This window comes from Elaeis guineensis, chromosome 14 (genome assembly GCF_000442705.2).
Source record: "Elaeis guineensis isolate ETL-2024a chromosome 14, EG11, whole genome shotgun sequence".
NCBI lineage: Eukaryota > Viridiplantae > Streptophyta > Magnoliopsida > Arecales > Arecaceae > Elaeis > Elaeis guineensis.
The window spans coordinates 55,238,997-55,251,259 of NC_026006.2; the positions used below are offsets into that span (position 1 = coordinate 55,238,997).

At 37.3% G+C, this 12,263-nt stretch overlaps 1 protein-coding gene across 1 annotated transcript; it reads right to left on the reverse strand.

Annotated features, from left to right (window-relative positions):
• Nucleotides 1–256: 256 nt before the first annotated feature.
• LOC105057669 (hexokinase-3) lies at nucleotides 257–11,710 on the reverse strand. Its single transcript, XM_010940347.4, has 9 exons — nucleotides 11,196–11,710; nucleotides 8,721–8,871; nucleotides 8,431–8,616; nucleotides 6,953–7,027; nucleotides 3,647–3,802; nucleotides 3,436–3,534; nucleotides 3,225–3,352; nucleotides 798–879; nucleotides 257–703 (listed from the first exon to the last, which is right to left on the reverse strand). The coding sequence occupies exons 1-9, from the start codon at nucleotides 11,465–11,467 to the stop codon at nucleotides 350–352; spliced, it is 1,503 nt and encodes a 500-aa protein (XP_010938649.1). The 5' UTR covers nucleotides 11,468–11,710; the 3' UTR covers nucleotides 257–349.
• Between the last annotated feature and the right edge of the window lie 553 nt (nucleotides 11,711–12,263).

Genomic DNA, 12,263 nt, shown 5'->3' on the forward strand with positions numbered 1-12,263 from the left:
AACAAATACGTACGGCCAAAACTGCATCAAACGTGCCTTTCACCAACCTTGCAGTAATGCTCGATTCCCAATTCCCTGGGCTTACCAAGCTTTAGACTTGGGCGCCCACATTACATCAGGCTCTCGCCACCCCGAACTTACGTAAGCCATCTCAGACCTGAGTGGATCTTGACGTCACAAGGCAAAATGCTCCGAGCAACATGCACGAACAAAAGTCAGCCCACAGCCATACAGAAAGCTACAAGAGGCCAGGAGATACTGCACAACACCAACTTTATATAATATGAAACTTTTTTTTTTTTTTTTATACATTTGCACAGTAGGATACAATTCACATTTGTGAGAATCTCTATCGGTTTGATGAATATGTCGCTGCAAGTAGAGCAGCTCCTATTCCTGATCCATCCTCTGTTACCCGGATAACCACATTTTGGGCAACCTCCTCCCCTAAGATCTCGGCCACGGCTTCATTGAGATACTCCCTGAACATTGAATAATTAGCATAAAGTCCTCCCTCGATAGCAACAACTGTTCTCCTTGGTCTGCCTTTAGTTCTTCCACTTGCAACTCCACCACTCCCATCTCGTCCTATTTTCTTCAATATTCCAACAATACCTGCAGCAGCTAATCGGGCAGCTCTTCGAGTCACCACATCACAAACTCTTACTACAAGCCTTCGTGCCTTCAATGAGACATCAGGAATCTGAAATAACATCCATCAGTGAAAAAGAAAAGAACCACAGAATTATTGGCATGCATGCAAACGAACACAATTGAGTATTTTAATTGCTAAATACCTGCAGACTTTCTGTCAGTATTCTTCCTACTTCTCTCAAGTCAGGAGAATCATCCTCATGCATAGCAGCCATCAAGGGCGTCCTAAATTGTTGAGACGGGAAATTGAGAAGGATTAACGGCTTTTTGATTTGTTGAAATCGGATCAGAAATAAACTCAAAAATCTTATTATGTTGATAACTTGCTAGTATCATGCTGACAATGTATTCACTATTGGTTTACAATATCAGTAAAATAAAGATTCTATAAAAAAATTTATGACTTCTAAAAAGCTTTTTGTTGGATAGTCCAAACATAAGCACAGCTTCATTTATGTCAACACCAATTGTTGTGAAGGGGTCTGACACTGCACTTGCAATGCACTCCCAGATGGGGTTGGACTAGAGAGAGATTGCTAGTACAGGAGCATGGTAGTTGCATCCAAATTGTATAATTGCACAGCAGTTTCAAGACCGAAGAACATAATAGTAGCTGTCCACTTATCTGCATAATTTTCAATTTGATACAAAGAACACCATACTGCCCACTGATACAATGTAGCGAAGAAAATTTTCAAGGTTAATTTATATTACTCAAGGTTTGACAGTTCAGTTTCAGACCTCATATTTGCCTTGCCTTTAACCAAAATATGTTTCATTTCCAAGTTATCCATCTACGTTTCAAGACAAAAATGATAAATTCTTGAAAATGATTTACAATATTTAGTCAAACAAATCATCAAAAGCATGAGAAAGTGGGAGAACAATTTTTTGTTTAAAAAAGTAATTTTTTGTTGTTATGCATTACAAATTGTCTACATAATGCTTCTTTAATTTAACCATAAACACTTCCACAAAATAATATTATAAATATGTCAAAGCACAAACATGCTATTCAAACAAATAGACCTTCATTGTCAATAAGATAAAGACAGGAATTACAGATATAAGATATTAAGATTGATTATTATGTCATAATTATACAAATATAATTCTCGCACTATTTTGTATATCTCATAATCCCCAACTGATTTCACCCAAAATAGGCTGCAATTACAACTTAAAGAAAATATAAACCCATCTCTACAGAACTTCTAATCATCTCACTCTATATCGTTTCTTCCTGGTGTAGTCTTCGATGTTCAGGACAAAATGTTATTATCCTTCTATGCAACAAGGACAGTTTTTTTAATCTTGCATTCCCATTACATGTACAAATTCTCTCCCCCTGCACCTCTTCTGACTTTCATGAATCACTTTTTTCATCGTTACCATGCACATACCATGCCTTGACCAGAAAAGAAGAGAAAAGGGTTGGGGAGGGGTGCAGGGGGGCGCACATATTTTTACATCTTGTGAGGTATGGTTAGCATCATCCTGACAGCATCATCATTGCATCATTGCCATGAACATATCATGCATTTACCATCATACTAGCAAACAATGCACATTGCATCTTCCAGATACTCCTACCTCAAGTCTCGAATTCATTCCAGGAATTATAAACAACAAACTCCAGAACTGACTGACATAGAAATAGCACTTACAGCGTGAATCATACAGACGGCAAGAACAATGCATGCTAGACACAAAAATTCATTGCCATCACTGCACAACTTCAGAACTCCTCATCAAGTAATGGCATTTCCCTAATCAGTGCTTAAGGACCAATCATTTAGGCAAAATTCTGACTCACATTGGAGGAAATATCAGCTATGAAGCAGGTCTCAAGCATCCAAAGAAGTCATTGCAATCACCGGAGAAGGCATAACATGTAGTTGAGAAACAAGGCCTAACTATTCCGCCTAGATAAATAACCGCTCTATCAAACACTAATGATTCAAGGTCTTGAGAAAATGTCTCGTATATGTATTACATACAGTACAGCTAGGCATCATAAAAGCTGCTTAGAATTGACATCCTTGCAGGTGACGAACATAACTTGATACCTATGCTACAGGCTTCTAAAGAAGATGGTGTAAGGGTCCTCAAAAAGAAGTACAACACCCACATAAAACAAAACATGCATTAAATGGAAGCATGTAAGCAAATAGCAGTGCCAAAGAGATAAGTGAGAAACCACAAGTAATAATAGAAATGATCAGGTGGGGTTTCTTAATAACAGTGAGCTGAACTAGTTCAAGGAATTCTATGTCAAGTTTTTAAGGATGCAACCAAAAAATATGCAAGAATATAGTGGCAGGTAAACATAAAACGACTTTAGCAATGCTGGCAAACAGTTTTCTTCTTGGAATGATCAAATAATTCTTCAGCAAGGAAACCACACACACACACACACACACACACAAAAAAAAAAAAAAAAAAAAGCAAAAGAACAATACAATTAGCTGAAAGTGTCATCATAGATGAGTAATAAGCTGCAAGCATGATTTTGTGCAGCAGGTATTCAATGACATGTAACGTTATACCACCAGCCACCAGTTACATACCTTAAGATAAAGCACATAGACAAATTATAAGCACCATCTCCAAATATATCTGACTCCTGTGCCATCCTATAAAGCACCCTTCTTGCAATGTCACCCAAATACATTCCAGAAATCATTTTTTCAAAACCCTGTAGTAAGGATGGTGTGTCATAATATTTCTCAGCTGAAAAATGTGCAACTACATAAGTAAAAAACATTAGCAGGATCTTGCCTGATCATTACAGTTCGGGCTCTCCTCATCTAGAGCAATATCGTAAGAAGTTCTGGGTAAATGTGATGACCAGAAATTTCCCCATTCCATGTTCACAACCTAATCAGCATAGCAATGTAATAGACACTTATAAGCAGATATTCTAAACCATCACAGGGACATGCATTCTACCAATGCAGTAATTCTATCTCAGGTTACAAACAAAAGATACCATGCCTCCAGAATTTGTAAGCAGGCCTTGACACTTGATAATTGCATCAGTGCGTTCCACATAGCAGGCATTGGTGCCTGTTCCAAATATCACTGCAGCCACAGTGTCCTCGTCATAATAGTGACCAAGAGCTAATGTACCCACAGTATCATTCACCTGCTCACAGACATAAAGGTTGTAAAATTAATTACTTTAGCCACATATTGCATAACTATCCTTATTTTACTATACACACAATTCTTAATTTACTATGCATTACACAATTTTAACAGAGTCAGACAACATTAATAGCATAGGTAGAAGGATGGTCAGAAATGTCCCTTAATATTCGGCATGACATCCTAGTAATTAACAGACAACAATATCAAAGAGTATCCAAGAAATCTCCCACCAAAAGCAGTGATTCTAGTTTTCATTGATCCAAACTCCAAGGTTTGGCAGCATATGAAGACTTGGCACTCACCCCTCCAATGGTCTAGTACAAGGAATGTTGCACCAGTCGGTACTGGTGCGTACCGACCAAACTGTATTAGTATTGAACTGGAATGCGGTACAAGGGGTGTACCGAGTGTCAATATGTCCAACCAGTCCCCATACCAGATGTACCGACATAGTAATAGATTGGTGCCAGTATGGGGTCCAATAGAGAGGCGGCATACCTTGGTCTAGCATGGTAATGGTTTGTTGTGGTGTTAGTCTACACACCTCTCACCTTTTTTAGAAACAGTTGAGAATAGTTAACAAAAACCATCTCCAATTTTCCTTACTATACATGAAACACCACATCATGTTCGAATTCTTCTTGCCTATTCTAAGATATTGACTTGTGCCTCCCTCCCCAAAAAAACCGATCTCTGGGACTTCATCTCTTTTGCTATCAAAGAGCACCTGGGGATCTCTCATACGAAGCCCAAAAGGAAAAAAAAAATGGTTCAGCTTATGACTTTCATGATGCCATCCTCGACTGGGAAAGTCTCCCTCCAGTTTCTTATCATATAATTATCCTATATTGATAACTTAAATTATGTTCAAACCATTCATCTATTTGATGAGCAAAGTTATCGCCCTTAATCTAGCATCTTTTTATTCTTATATCTAGGTCCTCTATTATTTATACCAGCCATCATAAAGTAGGCAACACTACTGTGATCAAAATACTCGTAACAAACACAGCCTCGATTGGACAGCTCAAAGTTACTATTATAGTAACATGTACAAGGAGATCATAAACGTTTTGATATTCTTACAGTCAAAGCAACAGGCCAGCCACAGAGAGGCACTAATTGTTGTTTGCAATAGTTTCAGGCTCCATCTGACAGTTTCCAAAGTTCTATTGCCTGTTATTTTCTAATTCAAGAAGCAAGACAACAATTATTCATTGCTTGCATAGGTACAATCTGGAGGAACTGCTAATTGATAACTTCTTTCCCCGAAAGATCACGAAAAGCTCCCAATTATAAGTTCTTAGTAGCAGAATAACAAGCCTATAAAATGAATTTCAGATCACCAATCTTATTGTCAGCAGATGCACTATTCATATAACAGACTGTGCATTCTGGAAAAGATCCAAATATAAGTGCATATCATTTCTTTTCCCCATATAACCTAAGAAGCATGACTGCACCATTGGAAAAACCACATACTGCTTCACCATCACAAACAGATCCAATGTAAAGGATGAAGCCCACAAACTTTATTTTCAATGACACAGGCAAACAAGATCTGCAGTCATGAACCTCGAAGAAAAGTTCCAGCCGTAACAGAGACCTTAATGTCAGAGAGGATTAGATAGAAGCATATATGCAATGAGGTCCTTGGAAGAAACCGAAACTTCTTATGTGAAGAAAATGAGAAGAGAAGGTGCCAAAACCCCACCCCCTCTCTGCTCTCCCCACAAGCCTCTCACAAGCTCAAAACTTTTTTTTGACACAGTAATATTGGAGTCCTGTGTCAGTACCAACAATTTCAGAATCTTTGGACTTTCACAAACAATTGTTATTAGTTGTACTGGATATTCATATCTTAATTACTTTGGTTGCTTGCTTTCTCCAGCAACCATGTCTTCAAATTCCTTGCAAGAAGCAGCTTTAACAATCATCTATGTTTTAAGACAATGTCCATAGTTTCTTAAGGCCTCAGTTTCTGCAAGTTCCACAAGAGATAAGGAGTAGATCCCTGAAGTTAAGATGTGATTTCTGGTAAGTGCTGTCATGAGCAATCTGTGAGTCCTTATGTTTCACAGCCTCACTAGAAACTGGTGTGTAAGCCTACCCTACATCATCATCATGCCAGTTCCCATGAATTGTAGCATTACATAAAGGATCTAATCCATGAATGAGGAACAAAAATGTTAAGGCTTTTCCTAACTACATACTATCCAAGCAAATCAATATAACAGCATTAAGTTTGCTAGGGCTACTATAAGATATGCAAGTGTCATGTCCCTCTTTCACTCCTTATTACTATTCAATAACATTTTTGTGACATTCCCTCCCCTTTTGAGAATATAAATGCTTCCTGTAACCTCATGTAAATGTTCATCTCTCTTGCCATCAGAGCATCTAAAAGACTAAAAAACCACAACCACCCCGGTATGATGAATGTTATTTTAAAATTTACTCTTATAAAATAAAAGCTAAGGACTTGAAAGCACATTTTTAACTCTAGAACCTCAAAACATCTAGCCTGAGATGTTTCTTACAAATTGAACAAATGACCAGCCATAAAAATAGGATATGGATGGTTACTCAAAAAACAAAAGCAGAAACATGGTGATATCAAATGCCAAAAAACCCCACACGGATGGAAGAATAATTGCAGTTAAAGCATAATTGAAATTAAATTCCATGTTAATAAACAGTTCAGCACAAATTAACAACGAAATAAGTTAGAAGCCCAACAACTAAGTTGATATAAGTAGTGGTATGATCCAAAAATAACTGTAACCAAAACAAAGATATATCACACCCATACCCGCCTAGCAATTGCTTTAATTACAAGAACATTTTTTAAACAGCTAACAGCTTAAAAAAATATGTTCTTTGATATTTAGAATGTTGTTGGCTCTTCTACAGGAAGCATGTGATTGTATATTAGTTTATAAAGCTAGAAATACTTACATGGCTTTATGCATATATTTACATTATATATGTAACAATTGTACATGTGTTTTTTGAGCAGGTACATCCATTTGTCTTTTTTGCAAAAAAGGAAGTTGAAGCAATTACTTTAGCAATAATAATGATAATCCCCACAATTTAGCATAACATGTTAAGCTAGAACAACCAGAGGACTCTCAAATCATACCAATGCTGCCACCCGCATATTTAGTCCTGCTTTGGTCATCGCTTCTTCTAAACACCGGGCTACATCCTTTCCAACCTAGATTACAAAACCTGGCATTAGTTAATTTATACATATGTGAATTTGAACTACAATCAATGAACCAGACCAATAGATGACATATTAGGAAATGTACCTAAGCAAATATACAGAAGATGTACCTAAGCATGCACATAAGTTCCTGAAACTATACGTAGAACACATAAATTACAATCCTACACCCAAGCAACTTTCAATAATATAACTGAGTAAAAATACTAATAAAGTTAAAAGACTCGCTATAATACAAAAGGTAACTACCTAATAATCATTAGAACAACAGCTCCACACAGGTGATTGGTGAAATCTTTTTAAAACAAGCTATGAGAATAAATTAGCAACATCAGATAACAACATACACAGAAAGATTGCAAGTTCCACTGAAGAATCAAAATAGTCAGAACTAAGTGAAAAAAAAAAAGTTCACCAAAAAATCACCTATAAGTTGTTATTTCATGAACTCAGATGTATTAACTCCCAAAACCTTGTCATGTATATGAGATTCTCAAGAAGCGTAAGATGCAACAAATATATATATATATATATATATATATATATATATATATATATAACACCAATGTAGACCTCAAATTAAGCTTATTATAATGAAATATGTTTGCAGTCATGGTAGAACTTCTTGTAGCTTGCTGTAAGTTCTCACTGAAGCAGATGGAGGAGCTCTAAATATTCATAGTAGTGCCGTACTTGCCAAGACATGTACAACAAATTGGAATTAAATGAAGGTGGGACAGAAGGAAGTCTAAAATAAGGTTTAATATATGTCATAATTGATGCACATATATGGATTAATAAAATGCTGAAAAGGTTAGCATATTAACATGCGCAAATTTTTACCCGAAATTAAAACATATATGTATATGTGTATGTGTATCATGGAAATAAACTAGTTTATTATCCACATTACATAACATTCAATTTATTTAGTAATTCATGCAAAAAATAATAGCACATCTTAATGAAGCATATCTTATTTTGCCAGAACAATTTTCAGTTTGATAAATAATATATCAAAAAAGTTTGAAACTTGGAATTTACTATTAAAGATTAGTTTAATATTCTATTTTTCGGAATATTATATTCATATATTGACGAACTGACCCAACAAAAAATACCTTTCGATTTGTATATTGCACTACAATTAATTAATAAAAATAAAAGAGCATATCTAATTTCACTCCATGAGCAAGATCATTCATGTTCATGAATATAGTACAACTGTCTGAAAAGGAAAAGAAAAGAAAAGAAGAACCATGAACACACTATACAAACTGTAACCAAAGAAATATGATCAACGTACAAAGTAGAACTATAACTTAAGCAACTATTAGACCTGCAACAAGTTGACATTTAAATAAATAAATGATTTGGAAAAAACAACTTACAGCATCTTCAACTGAAAATCCTTTAGTCCACTTGATAAGAATGCCTGAAGATACAGACATCTGTCTAACTGGGAAAGAAAACGTAAATCCAAGCACCTTTTTCTCATCAGGTTTTTTCTCAGAATCATCATCTTCTTGTTGTTCAACAAATTGTTTGAGCGTCACTGCAATAAAATGAAACAGACCCTGCATGAAAGACAGTGAAATTAACGAGGATGTAACAAATATAATATAACCATAAACAAATAAAACTGAGAGGATCCAAAGTTTAAAATCTAAGTCTGAATTACCTCACTTGTACCGTTCATTAGTTCTTGGGGAATTGGCCGGCATTCAACTTGGCGACTCAAGATCATTGACCCTCTTCCTCCAAGCTGAACCCGCAATACTCTAAAATTAGTTCCTCCAAGATCGAGAGCATAGTAAGTGCCAATCTCATTCCTGTTTAAAAAAGGTCAAATGTAAGAACAAGATCTTTTTATTATCAATATAAAGGTAATCTTGTAAGAAAGAAAAGAAAAGACATTATTTTAGAAATAGAAAAGGAAAAAGCAGCATCTTGAATAACACCAGAAAGAATCCATATTGAACAGCATTGCATGGAAATTAGTTTGTTGTCAAGTGGTCCATCCAGTGAATCCAAACAATCAACTCCCCCCTCCCTCCCCTCCCACACAAACTCTATGACTAAACAAAGAATCAAAATAGCCCATATTCAACACCATTGCATGAAAATTAGATTGTTGGCAAGTGGTCCATCCAGTGACACCATTATGTAACAAAAGACAACACTGAACCAGCATACTGGTTCCTTCCCTCTGAATGTAAAGTCAGCTGTGACCTTATTACCTTCAACATTACATAAAAGTCGAATTTAGAAACCCAAACATTGTACTAATGCCGGTTAGGAAAACCCAGCTTTAGCCTTAAAATTACATAAACATTTGGTATGCATGGTTTTCACATTGTAGTGGCACCAGTTGACAGAACAGATACTAGTCCAAGTTGTAATTTGAAATTAAGAAAAATATATCTTCCACATGTTGAACAAGATCTACAGAATACTACATTATGTTATTCAAGTGAAAATCATGACTATCCAGGCCTTGTGCAATAACGGAAGGTTGGTCACATACCCAAAAAAAAAGAGGGGACCAGCTGCTGCCAACCTAATGACACAAACAAGTGCCAATTCTTTGCCAGCAAAATTTTAGAAAAGAAATGGCCTTGAATGAAAGCTAAAAGGTTAGTTGGTGAGTAAGGAAACCTACCAAATTGATAACAGTTCAAGTAAAGGAAGATGACAAGATCCATATGCAAGGATGGTCATATAAGTCCATATTGCACAAATTGCAAATTAATGAGTCAAATTTGAATATAGATGCTTGCACAGAAAATGATTTTTAAGAAACTTCGACTTCTTAAGAATAACAACAAATAGATACCCCATCTATGACGGTTTTAGTATATTTATTAAAAAAAAAAAAAACACGCAAGACAAGCTATCTTACAAAAAGCACCCCCCTTTTCTTCCCCTTTGTTGTCATCTCTATTCACATCACCACGATTCCAACCTCCACCAATGCATTTCTAACAATCCATGTCAACTGAGAACTTCGTCAACTACAGCCCAATAGCAAGGAGTAAACATCTACCAAGTTGATTGATATATTGTTCACAAACAGCTCAATATGATGAAGACCATGAACCACAATAACACAAAATTACCTAGAATGGATGTAGTTAGCCAATGAGTAGCATTTCAAAACCATTCATTTCTGTTATTTTACCCTTAAGCATATTTTCATAGTTGTTGGGCTTTATATGGTAAACCTGTGGCTAACCATATTGCAAACATAGAATGGTAAATCAGCAAGAAAAATATAATTTTATTAATGAGCATACAGCATAAGTCAACATGAATCACTCCATGCCAAAACCATGATGAATCAGACAGTTCATGCATTAATTTACAACTTTCTTCTAAATCAAGACAATATTTAGGATAATTTAAACCAGTAAACTCGTTTTAAAAGTGGTAACACATATGCAGCAAAGAAAAAGCAGGCCATCTGAAATATATTAAAAAATAATGTTTGCAAATGTACTGCATCTAAACATAGAATAATGCTACTCATCGCCATTATGTCTGCTTTCCAACATGGCACTAACATGGAGCCTGCTAATTCGCCCAACCACCAGGAATCACACTAATCCCATCCTGCCATGTTGGATGGTGAACAGAGTAGCACTGCATAGCATTACGCTTAAACTTTCTTTTCCAGAGACATCGACGCATGACACAAACCATCCACTGCTGATTGCCTCAAAGTTCAGCAATAACAACATAAATACTAACCGATACAAGCAGCCAAAATATAATGTAACAGATTATGGAACCCATACACCTCGACCGCACAACCAAACCCATACAAATCAATTAGAAGACCTTTTTCAACCTCAGAAATAAAATGAACCACGCCCAACTAAGATTAAGCAGTTCTGTTGCATCCCCAGATCACCGCGATACAGAAGAGAAATAACAGAGAACTCCAAAACAGTTCCCAACCACATAAAGAAACAAAGAATATAGTATCCCATGACATATGCGACGAAGTCTCCATTGAAACACAGACATCATCCAACAAAACCAGAGGAAATCAGAACCAAGAATCCGATGAATACTTCAAGATCTTTCTTCACACAAAAAGGGAAAAAATCAAGAAAATATCAAAAAAAGTATCAAGAAGAAAAGGCAGGGATACCCATTGGGGAGGCTATCGATGAAGGAGAGGAGCATCTTGAGCTTGCTTCCCCCGTCGGACGCAAGCCCGGCGTGCATCTCCACCGCCATGGCATCGACCACCTGCCTGAGCCTCCCGATCGACGTCACGCACCCTTCCTCAAACTCCCGCAACACTTCCACCGCCCGCCGCCACTTTCGCCGGCTCCGCGCCCGCCGCCCCACCAGCACCGCCGCGATCGCGCACGTCACCACCGCGCAACCCAACGCCACCCCAAACACCACCCTCCCCATCCCCCTTCCCCCAAACCAACACCACCACCACCTTCTCCTCCCTCCAACCGATCACTCCATCAAACGGGACCCACCGCCAACTCCCTATCCGCTCCCCCTCCCACCGGCAGGAGACCGAAAAAACGCGGGACGTCCAGAAGCGGAGAAGACGCGCGGCGCTCGTCCGCGACGGGGAGGTATTCGACGAAGTGCGGAGGTGAATGGAACAGAGCAAGAAGGAGAGAAAAAAACAGAAGGGAGAGAATAGAAGAGAAGAAATAAAGGGTGTGGGAGGGGGGTTTTATTTCTTTAAATTTTTTTATTATTCTTATTATTTTAATTAAGGTATTTTTTTTTTTAAGTAGCGTTTGTACTGCGGAGTGGTGTGCGTGCCAGGAGGCCTCGTTGCCGAAAAGAAATTGAACGACGGATTTGCCCCCGGAGTGGAGAATTAATGGCGGATGGGGACCGGCATTTGACTTGTGTCGGTTGGGGCCGAAAGCGACGGCCGCGCTTTTTAACGGCGGACGTTTTGGCATCAGCGGTGAGAGTATTCGCCCCTGGAGATGAATATTATTTACGTTTCTCCCATGGCATTCATTGCTTCACTGACATGGTCGTCAGCGCTTTGACTGGATCTGGGATTGCATGAATTCTTTTTGAAAAGCTTAATAGCTGGTGTTAGGTTAAACAAGAGGGGAAAAAAAATTATAATGACTTACAAAAATCACTAAAAAATTCTCACACATCTCTCTCAATTTTCTTTTTTTTAAATATACATATCATATATACATCTGATGTAAATACATCTAACAAA

Coding starts and splice junctions, on each gene's coding strand:
- LOC105057669 (XM_010940347.4), bottom strand. CDS start 11,467: ATGGGGAGGGTGGTGTTTGGGGTGGCGTTGGGTTGCGCGGTGGTGACG. Junction 8,617..8,720: donor TAATGAACGGTACAAGTGAG/GTAATTCAGACT, acceptor TCTTTCATGCAG/GGTCTGTTTCATTTTATTGC. Junction 7,028..8,430: donor GATTTTCAGTTGAAGATGCT/GTAAGTTGTTTT, acceptor TTTGTAATCTAG/GTTGGAAAGGATGTAGCCCG.